The sequence below is a fragment of the Schistosoma haematobium genome, chromosome ZW (genome assembly GCF_000699445.3).
Source record: "Schistosoma haematobium chromosome ZW, whole genome shotgun sequence".
In the NCBI taxonomy this organism is placed as follows: Eukaryota; Metazoa; Platyhelminthes; class Trematoda; order Strigeidida; family Schistosomatidae; genus Schistosoma; species Schistosoma haematobium.
This window is the reverse complement of record NC_067195.1, coordinates 7370303-7395045: the sequence shown is the minus strand read 5'-3', so window position 1 is coordinate 7395045 and position 24743 is coordinate 7370303. Positions and strand designations below refer to the sequence as shown.

Here is a 24743-nt window from a genome sequence, read left to right as displayed (position 1 = left end):
TTTACTTTAGAAGTAATTCCACATTTATTTCTGACATTATCAATGTCTAGTTTTAACTAGTTTCAAATGTATTTTGCCTAATGATTCTGAGATTTTGTGGATTACTTGAATAATCTGTCTATCAATTGCATATTTATCTTTTTAATAGTTCAGATGGACTTTCTTAGAATATTTTGCCCATCTCTGCAAGATTAGTTTTAGATTTTTACTGGAGAAGTTTGAAATATTTTTTATCAACATTTTAAACAAAAAGAAACACGTTACCTGTGTAATGTAAATGATGTGAACAGAGAAAGAAGAAGCCTTGACAAACTACGGAAGCTATTTTATTGGAACGTTATTTCATTTTATGCAAATCTTGTAAAACATAAACATTTATTTTTTTTCGTAGTCTATTCTACAGATCATAAGCTTTCATTTGATGTATGATTCACTACCATAGCCCTTTTTGTTCCAAAGCTATTGTAATTTAAACGTATTATTTTGTACTCGATTTTTCTACGCTAATCTCTAGTATTGGACATAACTGTATTTTCCTAATTATTGTACGATATGGTCGGGTTGGTCATCTATCTATTCACGTACCTTTTCACACTAATCTGAAAGTCGGGAAATCGGGATCCAGATCGGAATTGAAAATAAATCGAGTAGTGTTACAGTTGACTTGTCTTCTCTTACTCGTGGGCTTGTCAGCCAATCAGGTGATAGAATAGTTTTCTTCCCTCTACCCCAATTCGAACTCACGCGTACTAGCCTCAAGGTTAAGCCGATCAGCCTATCACGTCAAGGTCTTAATCCAGATTCGACAAGTTATCCTCAGCACCAAATGTGGGTAGACAGATCAGGGACGTAACAGTAAAGTGATTAAAAGATCAATGAGTTGGAGATAAATTTTACATGAGTCTAAAAGTAAGCAGTTACTTAGTGATCATTTTAGTGAAAAAGGTTGCCAACAGTTTACTTCATCATTCTGAACAATCCAAGAAAGATTCTCATATTAAACTACAAAAATAATATAACAATAAAAACTGTCTCTCCTGAGGATTGCTGAAAGAAATCATGTGTCAAGTCATTAATCTGAATTCTACTTTTAATTTGGTCATTTATTTATTCTCTAAATCACTGTATTCGACTCGTCCAATTGCACGCCCATCCATCACTACTGACCTTGAGCCGGCAGATTGATTCCTATTAGTTCACTATTCATTAACTCCTCTCTATCCCCTGCCTTGAGTTCGGCGGTAGCCGTTAACCTCTTCTACATCTAATATTATTATTGAAAAAAATACTAACATATATTAGAGCCAACATGATTCGCTTCATAGTTTTATTTCCAATTAATCTGCCTCGAAAACAATATTCTGCGGTAGATAACTATTTCAGTAATTCATAAAAAGTAAAATCCAACCCTCAAGAACTTTATATACATCTTTGAAATAGGATATTCCCTCAATAGCTGGACTTATGATTATGCTCATTAGAAGTATTTTAAAACAAATTCCAACCTGAATAATAAGTGAAAAAAGAAAAGGAAAAATAATGCCTAATTCCTTGGATATCTCTTCTTTTTACAATACCAATCTCAATTTGAAATCTTTGTTCATAATGATAACATAATGAATTCAATTATATTGTTTTTAGGAACCTTGTTTATGGGTTTACTAAATCACTGAAACATTTTGTTAACTAATCTATTCTAATTGTTGATAAGAGAGGGTATATTAGCTCAAAAGTTCAAATACTATTAGTTTTTAATACTCTCTTTCATTCAGTAGTTGAAATCATGAGTCAATTGAAGCTAGACCACCACCTCAGTGTACTGCTGCGGAGTACTATACTAGGACGAAACGGCCGTTCAATGCTTCCAGGTTTTCCATGGTGGTCTAGCTTCAATTGACTCATGATTTCAACTATTGAAACTCTCTTTCTTATCAAATTACTGATTATCACATTTTTATTGTTTAAAGATAAATAAACAAACTGATTACCTATATAGTAAATCTTGTATATAACTTCCTAAAGGTTTAAGTGATGGATATGACTTCGCTGCCCAAACACTTGGTAATTTTCCAATTAATATTGAATTAAATACATCTTCTAAGTCAGCTGACATAACAACTAATCCTTTGATAGCTTTTTGTAAGTCTAATAATGTTGTACGTACAACGCTAGTTAAGCGATTAAATCGTATCAATTCTTGTCTAAGTACGGTATTCATCGATTCTTCATACTTGACAGGATAATGATTAATTACCTGTTAACAAAAATATGCACATAAAAGAAGTGAAAATGTGTAACTGATGAAGAAAAACTATTTCGCCAGGTATTTATGTTTATTACATGTATTTGTAAGCGACATTCACCATGGAGTGATATCCATTCAGGTTCTATTAAATACTAGAGAGTACTAGATATCTATTTCATTTTTGAGTGAAACTCCGCTTCAGCATGCATATGCAACTCCTCAATGGATAGTGTTTACGACTTACAGGCCTTCCAACCTAATTAGAATCTATGAGTGCGAATTCGACCAGCACTTTGACCAACAGGCCTGGTGATTATGGTTCCAACCCTTGATGGGGACACATTAGAAACGAATCTCAGACTAAGATGAATTAAATATCCTCTGGTACCTATTAGTACACCAAGTAAGACCAATCCATGGAAAATATCACTCAAAAATCAAAGCGATATCCGAAAAACTGTTAATCCAGGTACATATAGATAGCTAAATGTGTATCCCACATTGCAGCTTCATTTCCTCCTTACGTAATCTTTGTAATCACACTACTTAATAATATCAAGTATTTTGGGTATGTTCGATAATTTTTATTGTTCAAGCATTGTGTTTGTTTGTCATAGCAAACCAATTTCTAATTACTCGTAGTCCGTTACTCATTTAGTTCACTTGTCTAATTTCGAAACAGTGTGTCATGTACTTCCTTGAGGCTCTATATTCTTTTTTGACACAGATGTGTTCTGTTCTTTTATTGAAAGCACATGTAGTAACTCTTTTACATGTTTGAAGGTAAAATTTCATCTTCGAGCCTTACATTTTTGGCATCACTGACGTTTGAAAATCCCAACATTCAAAGTTTAACAGTTCATAGGGCTTTAGTTGTTTTGCAGAACAGTATAGTTTTTCGATATCAGGATTTCATCCGTAATATTAATGTCACCTATCAAGTTAAATTTATTATTTGTAACTGATGAGAAATTTAATAGCTAAATTTGATTGTTTTGTAAAAAGCTTAGGTCATCTGAAAAAAACACTGAGAATCAAGCATCAGTGAAAAACTATTTGTGATTCCTTAGCAGTGATCACCTTTCAATATCACACATGATCGAACTCAGGACATTAGTATATAACAACAAGTATATTATCAGTATGGAGTTGTGGAGATCGCTAAGTTTTGGTTGAGATCATCAGTCGATCAATGTTAGATTAGCATTGGAAACCTGGAAGCACTGTACAGTCATCTAGTCCTAGTACAGACTTCATCAGTGCTCATCCACGATCTCGCTTGCGGGACTCGAACCAAGGCCCCTCGGCCCCACGCACGTACTCTCAACAACTAGATCACTGAGCTGGGCATCCAGTGGTACTAATGTTTGATTTCAAATAATCCACGATATTGCACGACCATTTTCCATTATCTTCAGTGGGTAGCTGTCTCACATTATTTCTAGACATGGTATGAGTATAATGGAATGCAATTGACTTATAACTGTCACACTTCCAAAATACTACAACAAATGACTTCCGTTTGTACTGGAAATCGGTTTTAACATTTAATGCCAGTCTGCAAAAGCCGCCTAAATCAATATAGTATATGATCATCAGGTAAATGAAAAGTTGTTTAGTCACCGATTTATCAAGAACAATGCATACTTAGCTTCTGATTAACACCACGCTTTACAGAAATTAATTGCTAAGGTAAAACCATATCTGTCTGTGACTAGAGAAGCTTTATTAATGTAGTTCAGTCAAAGAGAGTCAAAATCATACGCAATAGTTCATTCTGAATAGTGGTTCATCAGTAAGTGTGGGGATTATGTTTAAAATAAGGACGTGACAAATATGCTATCCAATGAAACGAATGTGTTATAAATCTCATTGAAGTGTTATATCTGTTGCTTATCCAATAGAAGTTTTAACTCTCTTTTCTCGTTCAGTCTACTTTTCCTCATATTTAAAGCAAATTACTATGCAATTAGGATTTTAATTAATTTCTAAAAGTCATTTAGATCTTCCCGTTTTTGCTGTTTTCCGGGGCGATTAATCTGTCCTTTTTGGCAACTGTGCATCATAAATGGATTACTTTAATACTGATTTCAATTCACAAGCATTTTAAAGTGTCGGATAGTGGTTAGTAGTAAAATTGAGAACTCGCGTTTCACACTATTCGGGACTCGTCAGTCAGATGTACCTACACTCCAGTGCTCATATTGATGATATTTGAGGCGGAAGCCAACGGGTTTAAGTCCCAGTGTGAATACCAACACAGGTGCAAATACATATAGCTGACAAGTCCCATATAGGATATCATACAAATTATAGATTCTACTGCTAGCCACTATTAAATACAAATAAGTAACAAATGGGTAACACTTAGTTGAACTCACTTCTTTCAAATCAAAATCTGGTGGAAGTTTCGATAAAATATCTGCAGCTAATTCTTGTACAATTGATTCTGGTGATTTACCAGCTGTATCTTTTTGTCTTGGTAATGTTAATAAAATTCCAGAAAATAACTTTATATAATGAAAGTGAAGAGAAGATGTAGGTAAACACATTTAATTATGTGATCAAAAGTAATAACAGTTTTTCAATATAATAAAAGTTAAAATTGTGGTAGAGCAAACTAGTGGGAGGGCATATGCTCCTCCATGAAGAGTAACAAGCGTAAGTAAGTAAACTAGTAAACTGATGATAGTTGTGACCTATCCAGTCGGTAGTAAAATTCAAAACCTGTGTACCACTTAAAAGAATACCCCCCGCCTACTAGCTTGAAGATCAATATGTCACTGATTATCTCACATTAGCTGATGAACCTGATAAGTGATATATAAATGATCATAAACTTATAATCACCTTGAACAGTTAATAAGCATAAGGATAAAGTAATTTATTGGCCCAATGTCTGATTGTATATCAGAAAGCTGCGTGTTCAAATCATATCGGGCTCACTAATTTGGTGGACCTGTATCTGACTCCAGTTAGATCGCATGAATGGTTGTTATCGAAATATATATGTCGTCAGCCATCGTATGTGATTATCGACTTAATTCGCGTTAAAGAATAACGGAATTAAATAAGTCAAATACATATATATTTCATATACTTGTTGATCCAGACTGACAATCAGAGAAACAAAGTGGGAAAGCGAAGCCGATCGGGGGAGGCCTAACTCAATATTTATAATCAGACCAAAAATAAGTTACAGACACTTGATGAATAGGATAAGTAATTAACACACATACGATCATGTAAAAGCAGTTGGGGTTAATATGCGAATAATCAACAAAGTCAAAATATAGCTAGAGAAGAATGAATAAATTGATCTGTCCAGAAGCTAGAATAGCTTTGCGGGCTTGGTATAGTATCAGAAACTACAGTCATAACAATAATTTATTTTCAAAATTAAATAAAAACTTGAAATACACAGTGATTAGACGAGATTTATGTAACTTTTCTTGGTTCACACATTGTTAACCAATCCTAATAGTTGAATTCACGAGTCGATCTAATCTAGACCATCATTGGAAACATGGAAGCATTGGACGGCCGTTTCGTCCTAGTATGGGACTCCTCAACAGCACACTTTCATGATCCCGCACGTGGGATTCGAATCCAAGATCTTCGGTCTTACACGTGAACAATTAACCTCTAGACCACTGAACCGGTATTTAACACTGTTAATGTTTAACTTCAATCCATAAATAAAAGCAGTCTTGGCAAAAAAAATCTATTTCATCGTCTTTTTAAAACCTTTATAATATCATAATTAGTCTTTTAAATGGTTTCATCTACAGTTTGACTTCTCTTGTAACAGAAACAACACTAGGGAATTTGAAAACTTCAGAGCTATTATTCAGATTGGCATTATATACATATGTATACTAATAATGTATAGATAATAGATAATTATATAGTCCCATTTTTATATTATCTTTACTGTAAGCTTTTACTAAACCTATTGACTGCTATTATGCACTCTACTTTTCCCAAATTACTGTAAATTTATTGTATACTTTTCGCTCTTCCCTCTACCAATAGTGATATGATTGTGCTTAAAGTATGATTTCTCATTTGTTCTGTGTCGCCAGTCATTTCACGTATATTATTATATGCGTTTTAAGTTATGACTGATTTGGGCACTATAGAAAACTAATATACTTCTTGTCCGCATCTTCTGTTTGGCTGCTCGGTGGGAAGTGGATCGTTAAGGCCTTGATTGTGATTCATTGGTTGGTGTGTATATTTGTGACACGGGTCATTGATCCTACTTGTAGTATGGTCCATGATATGGATTAGAATCTTTACCCCTAAAAATATCACCATTTCTCAAAACACAACACTTTCCTTTTGTGTAAATGATACAATGGGTTAACCAGAAATTACTAAATGTTAAGTCCAGATGGTCAGCAGAGAAATAGCTCTCACTTGGAATCTATAAACCTTTGACAGGCATAATTTCCCAAGGGACAAAAACAAACATGTAAACGAGTGTGCATGTCACAAGTGTCAATTGTCCAGTAAATTACTAAAATCATGATTTGCTTAAGAGTTTACATAAGATTAATCAAAAGTAAAACAGTTTTAATCGGTTTACGCTGCAATAACCATTCGTAATAGAGTGAGTAAACATTTCACAGTACTTGGTATTCATTTAGTATCATTTCCATTCCAAGTTGATGCATTAACCTCGTCTTCATTAATTCAAAATATTAAGAACCTTTTATAAAGGTACATTCTTCAAATTTATTCATGATAGAAATTATATTTTACATTAATTTTGGAATTCCGCTGTAGAACTTTGAATTCGTTTCATCACTCTGAAATATTTCAAGTTTTTCTCACTTCACATTACTCAAACTTCTTCCGGTTGATCAATCCTGCAATTACTACTGGGATACAGTGTAGTTTAAATAATCGTAACACAGTTAGTGAGTAACTTTGATATTTATATTTCAGTTTGTTGTTTTGTATATCAAGAGTTTGTTTACTTCAAATTTTGATTCATTCTATTGCTTTATTTCAAGAATTCTATTGGTTGGTTAAATCTACTGTTAAACCAATCAGCATAAAGTATTTAGTCATTTTTCTATTATGACTTTAGATTGGTTAAAAATATGTAAAAATGTGTTGTTATTATTATTATTAATCCCGCCTCGCGAGATTCCAACCAAGGACCTGTGAGTCTCGCGCGCAAGCGCTTAACCACTAGACCACTGAGCAGGTCAGCATCCAACAGTGTTAATATCTAACTTCAACTAATCCACGCAATTGAGCGATATATCTACCATTGTCTTCAGTGAGTTACTATCTCACAACAGACCTGGCTGAACTCTACTGGTCACTGCTTTAAACTAAAACTCCAAGAAATACCTCTTGATTTTATTATATCAAATGAGGATTTTTAAGCAAATTCTTATTGATTTATTTTTTAAAAAATGAAATAAACATTGATTAATTAATTACTTGGAAAGTTTCTTGATTATCTTTAGTGATATCGGCATTATCATGAAGACCATAAACTTCTGGCATTGGATTTAATGGCAATGAACGTATATAATCAATAAAATGTTGGGCTGTACCATCATCAGGACAATAATATATACCAGATGGTGAAAATCTATAATATATTCAAAAGAATAAGACATACATATGTATACAATGATCATTCTGCATATCTCTTTTGGATATATAAAGCTTATTGATATAAATCATGCCTCTAGAACAAGTTCAATAGATTAGGATTCCAACCTAGAAATTGCCTACTTTACTAAATCACTAATTTATATGTTAACAACAAAAGAAAAAGGAATATCATTTTAGAAAACTGTAAAATTTAAGGAGGATGAAGATGTTTGTAAAATCTCGGCGAAAGAAAATTTACTTTTTTTCAAATTATTCGGCACTACAGTTGATTGAACATTATACACAGGACTAGAAGTTGGTTGAGAATTTAAAGCTATTTAGCAGATATTTAATTCTATTTTGAAATCATATATCACTACTTGTTTTTTATCTACTATCCAATTAAGTAGTAAGCTACAGTTCAGTTGAGCAAACATCCACAGAAATTCTAACAATGACAGATTATAAATAGTGTTTTTAGAGTGTAATTTAAGGTTAAGCTACTTATTACTGATGACATTTCATGATTCAACTTCCTAATGTTATGAAATACATTCACAACTGGTTATATTACATTGTGATAAGGGACTCATGAACGGTTAGTTCGATTCAAATAAACGTTTATATATCTCAAATTTGTTAAAGTTAAAATATGAACCATTGAGTTCCAATTTTGTGGCTGCGATACTTGTGTTTAATCCATAGCCGGTTCTTGAATGTACACTAATGTGGAATTCTATTGTAGCACAAAACAACTGTCAATTACTTCCAAATTTTCATTTATACCCCAACTATTTTTAATGCATGTTAAATAACTTTCTGTGTAGTAATTAAATTATTTAATTAAAAAGACTTGTTTTGTAGACGAGCTTCTTAAATAGTTTAATATGTCAACGAGTTATCAAGTTCCACTATAATGAAAAAGCAATTGTATAACTTACTTGTAATTTTCTTCTTCAATAATTCTTTTATTATAAAATATACCCAATAATGAAATAAGTAATCGTCTATCTTTATCATCAGTTACACGTCCACCATAATTACATTCACCAGTAAGATAAGTCAATGCTTCAAATGGAATTTCATCATATTGGTCTAAAAACATCTAAATTAGTAAATGTTTTTTTAAAAATAAGACAAAAAATCAATAATATGGTAAAAGAAGTTTGTGGAGATTGTTGCGTTTCCTAGTCTAAAACATGAACTGACCCTAGACGAAAATTGAGACCTAAAAAGTTAGAAATGCAAACTATACGGTGTCAATTAGCTGGTCTGAAGGTTAAGTACTCTCTGAGAGACCTGAAGATACTGGATTCGATTACTAGTAGAGTTTTGGATTCGAAATATTTAAGAGTCCTTTTTTAGGATGAAACCTTCTCCTGTGCATCCTAGTTTACAAAGGTTGTCTAGCTTAGGTCACTTCATGATGCAGACTCAGAAATTAAGAATTAATTTAAATGTACATTTTCGTAACTATGAATTGATTAGATAAAATTACAGCAAAACTGTCAACTTGATTTTAAATGACCAATATATTTATACTAAATGATCATTGAATAGTGAAAAATTTCGTGTTTGTCAAGACTTTAGTGGTAGTGGTTGCGTACCCAATAGTTTTATTGACTAACTATTGCATGTGGATTGTGTTTGAATGTAACATGATTAGAAGTACAGTACAAGAAGCTTAAATGATCCTAAATTTTAGAATGAGATGTATTCAAAGTCGAGGTAACTGATGCTCCTCAAGGTGTTTGAACTTTAAAAAAATATGAAGGAAAATGGCGTAAATGATTTTTGAAATGTACGAATATTATTTTGTCAAGTCAATATGGTCTTTTGAACTTTATCTTTCAAAGTTTAAACGTGATCATTAAATTCAGTGAGTTATATTTAGATACACTTACTTTGATGTTAGATGGTTGAAAATTATTGACATTGGAGTCTTACGCTTATATATCACAACTTTTGATGCTTAAAAACAACACCATATCTCCATTGTCGAAGTAATTTCATTACGGGTATCAACATCATGCACGTTATTGTTAAACTATTTCTTATAGCAAATGGATTTATACTGAATACCTGTAGCTATACAGTGTACTCTTAATATGTAATAGGACATGCATTTTTCTACTTCTAGACACATTCCATCAGTTATATATTAATTTGCACCATAATGATTATATCAAAACAATCAGCACAGAATACACATATGCTAACCAAGACTGATCAAATCTCAGTCAAAATATTAACGACGGAATAATCTAAATCTTTTTAAATTGAGCTAAAACCCATACCCGTTGCAAAGGTGAGTGGTTCTGTGAATTCCGTAGTTAAGTGAATAACACGGTGGTGTTTGAAACGAATGGTTCTGCGTTCGAGTATCAAAGTGAACATCAACTATTGGATGCAGGTACACCCACCTTCAAATAGAATCAAAGGCATGTCCTGAAGTTCTATGCTAACCACATTACATCCATTCTATATTAACACATTTTTCTGTTCGAAATGTAACAATACAACATTTTTAATAATTTTGTTCAACGTATATTAGTCCGTTGGGAAAATCATCTTTTAAAAAGGGACATGAAAAGTGTGCTAATGTGATCTACTCTTTAGTCTAACCTTCATTTGTCGTACACTGATACGTAGATCGGATTCATTAAATTCATAAGGAACATTCCAACCAAGTGGACCAAAGTTACGTCGTTCTTGAACCAGTGCATGGAAAAAGCATAATCCAAATAACATCTTATGCCATATAGGATTCTAAAACAAATAAGAAGTTAGAAGAAAATAAATATCCTCAGAACATTCGATAATTAAACAAAGTATTGATAAAGAATATTCGCAACTGATGACGAGTTTACTTAATCTGAGAACGGAACGAAGACTGTGACACAATGACAGATAAACTAGCTATTCCGATGCGTCCCAGCCCAGCTAAGTAGAAAGAGAATTCCAAGTTCGGAAAAGGAAAATGTATTCCATAAGCAGCAAGAAGCACGGACAACAACAACAAGCACAAATCAAGCTTATGTATACAGCATAAAAATGTCCTTGGGAAGCGTATAGAAATAGCATACTAAAAGATAAAACGAATCAATAGTGTTTAAGATCCTCTTAAATGGGAAATACGACATGAAGGTAAAAATAAGCGCTTTTGGCTCAAAAACAAGAAATTCAAATTTTTAAATTGGGATTACGAAATAAAGCATTTACCAAGTGTGTTCTAGGGATCTGACATCCCCAACAAAGATACCAAGAGATGTACATCTTTACTCGCCTTACACTGCAGAAGTTTCAACTGTCCATAATTTAAAACTTGAGTTATGAGTATAAAAACAATTTGTATGATCTGTCTTTTTCTATAACAGTCTCAGTTTTCAGTATTATTTTGTGTACTTAACTGTCACCCCTCTTCTTTATTTTATTATATTTATAAAATGATTGTAATTTTCTATTATTATTGTTATATCCTAGCGAAGATTAAATTACGAGTAACTTCCGAGAACTAATAACGGACTAATATTATACATATATTCCTATTGTACAACTATTCAGTAACTAGATTCTAAATATCTATATTCCTTCTATTATAAGCTTCATTTTAACCTGTAGATTATTATTATACCATTTACTGTTCCTAAGTTATGTTCAGTTTATTGGTTACAGTCTCTCACATTTACAGGCATTTTTTGGCTGGATCTTGTATAAATGTTAATTCCTATCCCAACCGTAGCTGCTACCTTGACGTGGTGGTCAGGCTTGCCGATAGTGATGACCCAACCGAGCTATATTGGCTGGAACATACGTTCCTGTAGGTTCTACCATGCCAGACAGGTCGATCGGAAAACGGTAATACTAAAAGTAGCAACTCAAGGTCTGAGGGCAAAGTCATACTGCTGACTGTAGAGGGATGTGAATACAGTAAGGTGTTTCCATCGGACAACCAGCATCTGCAGCGATGCTGCCTTCTCACAAGGAGGGAAGGGGTTCGAAAAGGTTGACCCTAAAAATGTCACGCCCCACCTTACCTCACGGATTTCCGTCTCCGGCGGTAAGGCACTTTGAAAAACGGAGCTGACACGTTAAAAACCTTCCACAGAAGGCCGTGCGCGACCGGCCTCAAGCAGTTGTCCCTCGGGCTCTGCAGTCACGTTCCCAGGTCGTTAAGACCAACACTAATCCAACTTCCTTTCTAGATTCCTCAAGAATTACCCTTCCACGGTGTGGGCAGCCGGGAAGTGATATCAACATTCATACACGTAACAACACACTAATTGACTGTTTTTTCCTATTTTATGGTGCAACGCGGTCTATTTGACTGATATATAAACCAAGTATGTCTGAAATAAATGATCTGCATAATGGAAGCTGGTATTGATGTTCTGAACTCAACTGGATGGGCTAGGCGAGTAAAGAACCAATAAGGATGCTAGTCTGCCCATACTGGTCGAACGTCATTGGTTTAGTACAGTGAAAGAGTTAATAAGTTGTATTTCGATTGGCGAATAAATTACGTGATAAAAAGCGGGCCATAAAGTCACAACAATTATTATGTTTATTTATTAAAGATTGTTTCAACTAAAATATCTTGGCCATCATTCTCACATATTTATTTCAATGTGAAAATACCTACCATTTCACTTTTCACCCTATCGATTACATATTTCTCATATTTCGTATAGTTTCTCCTTTAATAACTACTTTTTACACATTAGTAATTAATCAAATTTTAACTGACATATGATTATCCTAACAATTGGATTCATGAGTCAATCTAAGTTAAACCACTATTGAACCTCTAGATCACTGAGCCGGTTGAAGGGTTGCACAAGATCATGGATCGATTGAAGTTAGACATAATACATCGGAACGGTTATTCAATGCTTTCAGGTTCTCAATCATGGTCTAGCTTAGATCGACTGTTAAAATCCCTACAATCTCCACAAATCCCCATTTTGATATAACTATTCATTGATCGATAGTTTATCATATATAAATAGGATTGTACATCTTTTGAAAATAAACTTGTTGAAAAGGATCTGTTTATTAAAGAAACAAACTATTTCCTGATTTAATGATTATATTTAAATTGATATAATGTAAAACTAATTTTGAAGGTATTTAAATATGTTACATTTGATTTACATAGGAATGTTAAAGAATGATTTTAGTCGAGAAACTGTCTAATTCTATAAGACTCATGAAATGATAAGATTTTCTAGAAATACTACAGGTAAGTCAGTTACAACGTAGGACTAGGCATATATATGCATCAGTCCAAGTTGACATACCTCATTAGTACAGCAAGATGAACACCGGATTCATAGTTAATTCAATGGTGGTAATATATAAAAGAAAGATTGCATATTAGGATATAGTACAGGAAGGGAGAATTAGTTCATAGTAAGAAAGATATGAAGCGATTTTAATCTCATAGTTTAAAGGAAGATAGAGAGTGTATACATCTACACCATTGTGGTCGATTCTGAGCAATGTCACAATATCTATTATGAACAAAGTGATGAAGAATGTTTTTTTGTTTTGTTTTAATTGTCTATCCAAATATTAAGATTTATTCAGTGATCGAAATCACTTTAAGATCAGGTAGATCTACAAAGTGCTATACAATAGTTTCACAAAGGCACTGAGCTCATTCATGAAGTAAATGTGGCTGACGGCCTATATACAAGAAAACTAAGGAATACCTGAAATGTTTTCTGGGATATTTATAGTCAAACATTTATCCGATTGGATATTCAGTGGTCAAAAGTTTCTAGTAATAGTTGATAATTATCACTTCGCCTTTTAATTGTTAACAGTGATGATAGTTTTGTTGTAAGTTTAGTTTACCAGTATTTTATCACATTTTATTTTGTGACGGCTTGACATTAATACCTGATTATTCATAACAAATTAGGTGGGGTAAAGTTTTAACCTTTGATCCATTTACTGAAATCTTAAAGCTTAACTACAAGGTCACCATTTTATATTCAGGGGATAAGAAAGAATGGGATTTCTGTCAATAAATAATATTCATTTACTAATTACTATTCATTGTAGAGTACTGGGTAGATGTTATATTTTATTAATCTTGTTTTTATAAATGTCTGTTGTTCACTTACTTTTGTACAACCATTATAGAATATTGGATCTGATATAGGATCATTTAAATAAGAACGTAATAAATTCGATCGCAAACCTTTTGGTGGTTCATTTGTCATTTTAACACCTATGATATATGTGAAAAGAAAATAGTGAATACAGATGATAGTGTATAATTCTTCCTTTTTACACAATGTTTATAATTCAACAAGATAATTAATTTAATTATTTTTTACTTGTATCTTCTGATTGTTATTTAGGACTGTAATTGATCAGTCTCTTGTTAGTATATGTGCATACGGTGCGGATTGCCTTGATATTGCTTTAAGTCATAAGCTGTTTATGCAAAGATGGATAGTGGCTAGCAGTAAAATCCAGGACGAGTGTTTCGTCCTATTTGGGACTCGTCAGTTGGATGTACCTACATCTCAGAGTTTATGTTCACTCTGGGACTCGAGCTCAGTACCGTTCGCTTCAAATGCTGTCGAGTTATCTACTTAGCCACTGAGTGCTGATAGCCACCTGCTTGTAAAATGGGGTGAGGTTTAAATTTACCTGGTGCTGTTTTACTTATAGAGATGTTCTGTACTCTGATTAAGCAGGTCTAGAAGACTGATTACTTGTTTCGCAAACAAAAATCAGTGGTCATACAAACATTGCAAATTGAACAGGAAGAACGAAACAATAATATCTATTCAAAATGAATGCAAATGTATGAGTATATAGTATTTCAATCAAATCACTGGATGTATCCCACTACTGACTCTAATCAAGTAGTCTGAATATACATAAACCATTCAGATTTCGTGGATTGGTTGAGGTTAGACATTAACGTTGCTGGATGCCGGCTCAGTGGTCCAGTAGGTCAAGCGTTTGCGCGCGAGACTGAAGGCCCTGCGTTGGAATCGCGCGAGCGGGATCGTGGATGCGCACTGTTGAAGAGTCCCACAATAGGACAAAACGGCCATCCAGTATTTCCAGATCTTCACTGGTGGTCTAGTATCAATCGGTTCATGATCTCAATCATTTTTCTCTCCATATTATTTACAGTAATGAGTTATTAAATTAGATTTAATAAGTGATAAACATCAAATGCAAAATTTCTATGTTGTAATAACAAGCATTCATATATTTTGATTTCACTTAAGATTCACCGCGAAAAATCTGACTTTCTCACTAATGACCTTGATGGTCATTATTAAAACAAAGTTACACTTACCATTTTCTAATATTGTAACAGGGAAATCAGGTGATGGATAACTAGTTAACCATAGACGAAATTTATCGTTTACATTATTTGGTATAATTGTTTCTTCACATATTTTCTCTAATGATTTCATCCAACTAACAGCTAAATGACAATTTTGTAATACAACCCATGTACCATTTTTAATAGCTTGATAAATCATATTCGCTGCTATTGGTCCTTGACCTTGACCAAGTGATATTGTTTGTATACGATCCCTGGTATATCCTATATCAATACCGAATTTAATTAAAGCATTCATTGGATCAGCTCCTGGTGATAATATAAATATTAATGGTGAACAACAATTGGAATCAGCGAATGAATTGGGTAAATCAAATGTTGGTGGTTCAATAAATTGTTGACCAAGATTTTGCACAATAAAATCCTATTTATTTTTTGAGAAGAAAAAACGATAATAATTTCAATAATTCACTTATTGTGAAAGTTTAAGGTGTAAAGTATTATAAACTTTAACATCAGAGACTAATTAAATTCAGCAGTGTTCTTTTTACAGAACTATCACAAATATGAACATAAAATTATGTAATTTAGTAGTTGAATTCATGAGTCAATTGAAGCTAAAACACCATGGAAAACTTGGAAGCACTGGATGGTCGTTTCGTCCTAGTATAAGACGCCTTAGTATTGCGCACCCACGATCCCACCCCACGAGACTCGAACCCAAGACCTACCAGTCTCGCGTGTGAGAGCTTAACCTCTAAACCACTGAACCAGCATTCAATGGAGTTAATCTCTAGCTTCGACTAATCCACGAAGTTGCGACACCGTCTGCCATTGTCATCATCTATACAATTATGTGCTTCACTCATTACAGGGTCTAATCTTATCCATTGTCTCTGTGATGCAATTTTATCGTAGATGTTAAGAGATGTGAAGCTTTCAGAGTGGTGCACATATGTAGCTGAGGAGTCACAAGTTTGGTTGAAAAAAATTGTTCAGTGTACTTTGGGTTTTTAATGTTTATCCAACTTTAATCGAACTGTGATAAAAAAAATAACTTCTAAATGAATAGTTTTTTTTACATTTGTTATTATTAATGACATTGATGGCATTGAACTCAGTAACAGTTTTCGACTAAAGCTTACATTCCAATTTGATTATCTCTTTCGTATAGATAAAAGAGCTTTCAAGAAGAAACCTTTTTCTAGCTATTTTGTTTAGTTTTGTATTAGCTGAATAGAACTGTACAAAATTCACTGTTTACTTTAAGAGAAAAAGTTTTAAACAACCTATAAATGATGTAAGTCTTGGTCAGGCACGGATTTTGAAAGAAGGAGAGGGTTTTTCAATCGGTGAAGCTAAAATTAAAAAAAGATTTTATTTTCTGTAATGAGCACAGAAACATCAAGTCCAGTGATAATGAATGATAATATTTGGCATGGTTAATAACGATTTGTTAACCAAATCATTATTCCAACGCCTATATCATTTTTGCATATCTGTCTCTGTTTATACAATAAATTAAGTAATATATTAATGATTGGACTGAATTATTTAAATGATGATAATTCCTAGAATAAGAAAGTTTTCACCAGGAGAATGTTATGAATGAAATTTAAAACAGTTGACAGTGTAAGGAACGAGAAAACAAGTGAGGAAAACGAAATGTATTTCAACACAAAGTTATAGAATCTCTTGATAAAGTCTGAAAAACCATACAGTAACGTTTTAATTTACAAACTGCCAATCAACCGTCTCAGACATCACTGTTTCTTCGTTTCCACAGTATTCATTCTCTGTTCTCGCTCTCTTTTCCTCGATCTTCTTAACCTTCTGCTGCCAGGTATTTCACTTTCGATTGATGATACATACTACTGATATCTGTCGACATCGGTAGCACAAGCAACCACAGGAGCTAATAAGAAGCTTTTCATAACTCTTGGTGTTTGGAATTCAAAAAAAAAACATTAACTGCAATAGACCTTATTATTTAACAAAAAATAATCGAGATTTGTTTCTGCTTGATTTGAGATTTGAAATCTTTAGAGAAATATGTTTGTAAATTAAAAGTAGCAAACAAGCACATTCTGAAACGTGAAGCATTTGTCATCTATGTAGGGGTTCGTTTCATATATTTTAGGGTTTTTAATCAAATTTATAACTTCATTTTCTAAATTGTTCTCCTTATTTTCCATTTATGTGAGGCTCTTAAGCTGGATGTACCTGCATTACAGGTTAGATGATCTCACTCCGAGACACGAACTCAGTACCGTCCGCTATAAACGCCATTGTATTATCCATTTATCTACTGAGTCCTGATAGTCAGTAACTTGTACAATAAGGTACAGCTTAGTTTACTTTCTATTGATTATTTGAATCTTTCTTTTGACGTTTAAGACTTCAATTGATAAGTTTCTTTTGGCGTATATGCGTCGTGTGTGGATTGGGTCACAAGCATTTTAAGCAGAGATGGATGTTGGCTAGCAATGAACTATATATCTAATTCTTTGTTTGACATTTGAATAACCCTACAGTTTCATGAATCATGGAAATTAGAATACACTAAAATGTTAAATTAATTAGGTTTACGTTTACACTTAGAAGTGATCGAAATAATCCTACCAGTAATAATATATGATGTACACGATGCCAATGAAAAATAGTTCAGTAAACCTTTTCTTCAGGATCTAGTTTCTAATTTTCCTATAATCATAGAAGTAGTTTTAAATAGGAATTCATAATGTATTCTCTTGAAATACTGTTCAGTATATCTTATATCTTTTCAGCCAAAAGTATTTCTTTTAAAGCTTGAAGTAATCTGTATAATAAATATCTGAGTTACTTTCATACATTTTAGTCATTTAATCATGGCATGAAATCAACTCTGTTTTACCAGTACAGGGGTTGTGGAGATTATTAAGTTTTTGATTAAGATCATTAACTAATTGATGTTAGATCACAGTTGGAAACCTGGAAGTACTGGACGGCCGTTTCGTCCTATTATGGAACTCCTCAGCAGTACACATTCACGATCCCGCTCGCGGGATTTTATTAAGTAGTAGTGTTTTTGCATATATAATAAATTTGATCTACTTTTGGAAATATAAGTGATTTGTAACAAAGTTTGATTCACTATTAATGTTAATATTATTACAAACAGTCAAAACCTACTTGAACTCCAGGGATCACTTTATCTGGACGTATACATCGTAGTACAACCAATTTTTCAAGACCATCTAATTTTGAAAATTCTCCAGGAATAGGAAATCTATGAGGTGTTAAATCATCATACATAGCTTTCCATTCATTTGAAGCAGATTGTACACCTTTAAAAATGCAGTGAATATATGTAAATAAATATACGATCCATATGAAACATTTTTAGTGTTTACTAACTAGTAATGGTAAGCTAAGAGTACTTGTGACGTTTAGCTGGTTTTATGTCACTTCAGCTATATAGATTTGCTAAGATTACTCACACACTAGATGAAGTTACCATTGAGAAATTTTGTGATATTTGTGACCTTGTAGTTGGCTAGTTGAAGTAAATGAATTGATTTACGGACAGTAATTAAATCTAAGCCATGAAATTGATCTAGACCTTCAGGATGGTATCGAGTTCTTTTCCTAATGAAATTCGGACTGTTGATGTACTGAGCCTAGAACTGTAGTTAGAACTCCAACAAGATACTAGATAACAACAATCGCTATGCTAAAAGAAAGAGAATGCTCCTTCACATTAGTGTTTTTTCGGGTTTTTTCTTCGTGATAACAAATATTATTCATTGTATATATCCGTTTATACACGGTTGATAAAAGATTGTGGACAATATAACCAAGTATCTTGAAACAAATAGTTTTATTAATTAGGTATAAATGTTTAATGTTAAGTACCGGTTACGCAATCAAAAACTTATTCAAATAAGTAGAGAAAAAATATGTTGAAATACTCTTCGTGTAACTATAATATATGTAGAGACGAAACTATGGCTTACGATTTTGGGCAAAAGTAAAAAAGGAATGACCTTAATTCATAGTAATTAAAGAGCATGTCGGAAATACCTCTGTATTTACTACATATAGCTGACATAACTACTTATATTAAAACTAAAGTACTTGTGGTGTTTGAATGAACTAATGATTCCTTTGTACTTATTGAATGTTTGATTTCTAATTCCAAATACAGTATATTCGGTCGTGCTTATCTAGTACTTCTTGATCCGATTACGTTATTTATGGGATTCTTAGTTTATACCATAATTCAAATACTTCTAATTATCATAGTGCTATACACAAGGGTTAAACTTTATGAAACACTGTAATTTGGGTGTTGCTATATGGTCGAGAGATCGTTTTATTTGAAATTCCTTTTAGTCATGATTGTGAACCATTGGATTCTGGTCTATTATTTCAATAGTCAAGTGTTAGAAAATAATTTAGATTGGAAACCATGTGAGAATACACATGTACACCGCTAAGGTGTTTTTTTCAATTCAGGTATAAGAGATGTCTTCAGAGCTTACTGTAATATATATACTTACTTACGTTTGTTATCCCCCGTGGAGGAGTATAGGCCATCCACCTGCATTCCCCATCCAACTCTATCCTGAACAGTCTTTTCCAGTTGCTGTTAATTCTTTTCATGTTTGCAAATAATTCTCGACTCATTGTGTTCTTTGGTCTTCCTCGTTTCCGTTTCCCTTCAGGATCCCAGGTAAGCGATTGTTTTGTGATGTAGTATTATGTTTTCCTCAATATGTGTCCTATCCACTTCCAACGTCTTTTCCCAATTTCCTTTTCATTTGGAAGTTGGTTTGTTCTCTCCCACAGTAGGTTGTTACTGATGGTGTCCAGACAACGGACACTCACTATCTTACGTAGATAATTGTTATGAATACTTGTGCCTTCTTGATGATGGTTGTGGTAGTTCTCCAAGTTTTCGCTCCGTATAATAGGACTGTATTGACGTTCGTATTGAAGATCCTGACTTTGATGTTGGCTGACAGTTGTTTTGAGTTCTAACTCTGATATATATAGGAAAATGTTCTGTTCTCTGAATGAAATAATTTAGCTGCCATATATTCTTAATTCTTGTGTTCGCGTTTGTCACAATATTAACATATGAAAAATTACTTATATATTTATATAATATTTGATATAATTGTACTACTTACTATCCATAAATCCTTCTAATCCTGGTAATTCTGTAGTACGTACAATTTCTGACCAACATTTATCTGATAACCAATCAGGACATGGATTTGGATAAGGATTATCAAGTGCAACACCACCGGTTAGTAGAAAACGCCAAACTGTTTCATTTACTTTCCCTCTAATTTGAAATTTTTTTATATTAAATCAAGTGATTAATTAAAGTAAATAAGTAGTGATGGTAATTAAATTGATTATAATTTGGATAGTGCTTATTAGTAAGGTTCTTGAAAGTCATACGTTTTAAGCTTGCTGGAGTCGCGGCTCTGCTCTGCTGTGGAATACTGTACTAGGATGAAGCAGCGTACATTGCTTGCTGGTTCACAGTGTTTATTCGTAAGAAGTAAGTCTGTGTCTACCTTCACAATGTCTCGTTCTAAAAAAAATCGAATTCAGTAATTCATTTTTTGCCGTTGATGTTTGTTAAGACTGAATTAACCAGTCCCTGTTAGTACTTCTTGAACGGATGCTTCAATATTCTTCACATGAACATGAACATTAAGAGTAACTGAGAGTACAACTCAAGAACCAATCATTGCATTATTTAGGGTTTATCAGTAAGATGTAACTAAGTCACAGTGCTGTAAGGAATAATCAGTCGTATCAATCATTTACGAAGTGGTATTTGGGCAATATATTAAAAATATTGCACAATGGTGAATCTATAACGTTAACAAAACACAATTTGGGAAGGGTATTGCAATCACAAGTTGATTGAAACTTAGAGAAACGTTTTATGGAATCCTATACTGTTACTAATAACCATCAGTCATAGATTTGATTTTGAATTTTAAAGTCCTCAAATAAACACCTTTGTGCAGAAATAAGAAGTAGTGTAACTGCGATTCATTTGAAGTGTTTACACTTTACATAACCACATAATAAAGAGGAATCTGATTAAAATTTCAACAAAAAAAGGACAACTCATTAGGAACGAGAATATAAACAGAAACTGAAGGCTTATCTCGTCAGTCCTTATACGACATTTCCGCAGTTATCAGATGCAAAGACATAGATCAGAGTCAAGAACACGTTGTTGAAGGTATTAGACAAGAGAACCTGTCTTATCTAGGTTTCATCACGATCTTGATGAAACTAACGCTTGCCGTAGGATTCGAACCCATATTACCAAGTTTCAAAGCCATATGCTTTGCTATTGATCTATCAAAGCAGCGAATAAATTGCTGTAATACCGATATTTTTTAAGAATTGCGAATTGGTCGATAGAATTCTAGTGCCACTAAACAATCAGACATATCAGATTGATCAATAATCAGTGATCAATAAGTTTTATGATCTATTTATGCTTCAGTCAGTTTCAATATAACATAATAAAGATTGACTCTGCACTAAAATAATCAAAAGTCTATTCTGATTTTATCCATTATAAATTATTCTATATAACCTTATTTTCTCATAATTAGTGACCTACTTATAAGTAGTCAAATTGTAAACTAATAAATATATTCACTTGTTTGTTTGAATGTTCCCATCGATGTTTAGGACTACAACTGACCAGTCAAAGATTCAAATAAACAATACCAAGTGAAATTAAACTTCACCCCATTGCACAGTCTATTGGCTATCAGGACTCAGTAGCTAAGTGGATAACGCGATAGCATTTGAAGCGAACGGTACTGAGCTCGAGTCCCAGAGTGAACATAGACTCTGAGATGTAGGTACATCCGACTGGCGAGTCCCGAATAGGACGAAACGTGTGTCAAACTGGATTTCACTGCTAACCACTATCCATCTTTGCATATTAAATACGTCATTTATTCAATGGTCTTCAAATAATTAATAATGATAATCATTGTGATTTCATATTGATAAAGAAACTTACTTATTTTTCATAAGTGAATAACACATGATTAAAGAAAATAATAATTTATGATTTTCAAATAATGATCGACATATATTTCGATAAACACTAAGTGTAAAATGATTATTCAATAATTCAATTCGTTCTTCCAAAATAGGTGATTTTTCACTATTAGAAATAGACTAAAGTTTTATAAGGAAACAAACAAACAAATCATCATCTTAGGCAAAATATCTGTTGTTTATTAAGTAAAAAAATAATTAGATTATTAAAGACCTAGCTAGGTGTATTTGTATCTTCCTCTGTCTTCTATAATAATATGTTATTAATAATAATAAATGTGAAGTCCATTGAAACTGTACATTTAGACGTATCTATGATAGGTGTTTGAAGATGGTAATATTTAACTAAATGGTCATATCCGAATCTACGTGTTACATCCTTGATCTGTCTACCCACTAATATATAAAAGATAAATTGTCTCAATCTAGATAAAGGCCTTCACATGATAGGCTGACTAATTTAACATTGAGGCTAGGACAACGTGAGTGAGACTAACTGAATTGAGTAGAGAGACGAGAACTATTCTATCACCTGATTGCTTCACAAGCACGCGCGAGAAAAAAGATGAGTCAACGGGAGCACTATTCGATATATTCTCGGTTCCTATTCGGTTACAAATCAGTCAGTCAGTTACAACGTAGTCATACATGACCTTTTTGTGAGTAATTTTCGTGTTAGTTCCGTACTTATTGGGACCTTACCGCCAGAGACAGATATCCGTGGGATAAGGCTAGATGTACATTTTTAGTGTCGACATTTTCTAACCCTACCCTTCCTTGTGGGAAGGCAGTACCGCTGCTATGCTGGTTGTCTGAAAGAAACACGATACTGCCGTCACACCTCTGTACAGTCAGCAGTACAATTTAGCCCTCGGACCTTGAGTTTGCTGCTTTTAGTCTTACCGCTCTTCAAACAACCTCTCTGGTATAGTAGGAATTTGAGGAACGATTGTTTCAACCAGTATAGGTCGATTGGTTCATTACATAGGCAAAGCCGACCACCACATCAATGTAGCAGCAACGATTCCGAATCAGATTAGTGAAAAAAAGATACATGACCAACATGACCAAAACATACAAACAATTAGGAAAATACGTTTATATCCAAAACTGGGGATTAAGGTAGAAAATAGAGTACAAAAAGTTACGTTTAAATTACAATAGCATTGGAACGGATAGACGTATGGCAATGAATCATACATCAAACGAAACCTTATAGCTTGTAGAATAAACTAGGGACAAAACATAAATACCAGTGTTTCACAAGCTTTGAATTAAATGAAATAACGTTCGGAAAAAAATAGTATTCATAGTTTGTCATAGCTTTTTTGTGTTTTTCTGTTCACATCACTACATTACCTTATATCCAGCGTAATAGTATACTGTGTGTATACATAAGTGATTTGAGAAGAAACTTCATTCAACCATATATTGTCTTCGGTCTGTGTATATTAAGAAAAACATATCATACTCTCGATTGAATCGGGTCATACAGTTGATTTCAGTGGCGCAAGAATCACTCAAAAAGGATTTAATTCTTACAAAGAACGACTAACAGCCGAAGCCCTAAATATGTGGGCTAATTCAAACAGTATTAATAGGAGAGATGGAATACAAATAGCTGTCCCATGGCAACTAATAATTGATAAGTAAAGCTGAACTCCTTATTCCATTTGATCAGTCTATATCATATTAACTAATCAACGGTTTCAAATCAGTTAGCTTACCTGAATATGTTAAACAATTGACTGGAACATTAAAATAACACAATCTTTCAATTACAAATACATTCATCTTTGAATTCAGTCTTTTATCTTGTTTACTTATTTATTTATCTTCATTTAATACATGCTGTGACATTTTGATTCATTTCATATATAAAATGATATGTTTTTCTTAATATACACAGACCGAAGACAATATATAGTTGAATGAAGTTTCTTCTCAAATCACTTATGTATACACACAATCTGTTATCTTAACACTTTCCGTTTCACACCACATATCTCTTACATACTTTAATCATTGTTCACTTTGATTGGATGACTTATTCAGTATACAGTAAACCAGAGAACCATGTACCTATTTATATTCGATAATTTTGTTGTTTGAAAAATCTTTGACCAGATTGCCAGGCGAAACGTTGGATTTACTTAAAAATTCATTCGCTGAGATTTTGCAGATACAACATTCTTCCTCTTTAATGTCTCACATTAACTCGGCCCCCAAAATATTGTGAAACTATTCGTTCAAATTTAGACGAAAGTTCTTATTTAATATAATTGTTTCAATACAATACAATACAATGTTACAATCAATGTAAGAAAGACTTTTAAAAAAGCAAAATAAAAAAAATTTCACAGACTGAAATCATGAGTCAGTTGAAGCTAGACCATCATAGAAAACCTGGAAGCACTGGACGGCCGTTTCGTCCTAGTATGGGACTCCTCATCAGTGCTCAGC

General features: G+C 33.1%; 1 protein-coding gene across 1 annotated transcript in view; it reads right to left on the bottom strand.

Moving 5' to 3' along the window:
* The window catches only part of DNAH3_1 (Dynein heavy chain 3, axonemal), a gene marked incomplete at both ends in the record, with an annotated part of 122298 nt that overhangs the window by 4213 nt on the left and 93342 nt on the right, over positions 1 to 24743 (bottom strand). Inside the window, 10 exons of the mRNA XM_051218648.1 lie at positions 1989 to 2254; positions 4627 to 4755; positions 7706 to 7859; positions 8806 to 8969; positions 10490 to 10633; positions 13996 to 14102; positions 15195 to 15609; positions 18357 to 18511; positions 20360 to 20517; positions 22240 to 22400. Coding sequence (XP_051070260.1) covers positions 1989 to 2254; positions 4627 to 4755; positions 7706 to 7859; positions 8806 to 8969; positions 10490 to 10633; positions 13996 to 14102; positions 15195 to 15609; positions 18357 to 18511; positions 20360 to 20517; positions 22240 to 22400 — 1853 coding nt within the window. The remainder of the gene's footprint in view (positions 1 to 1988; positions 2255 to 4626; positions 4756 to 7705; positions 7860 to 8805; positions 8970 to 10489; positions 10634 to 13995; positions 14103 to 15194; positions 15610 to 18356; positions 18512 to 20359; positions 20518 to 22239; positions 22401 to 24743) is intronic.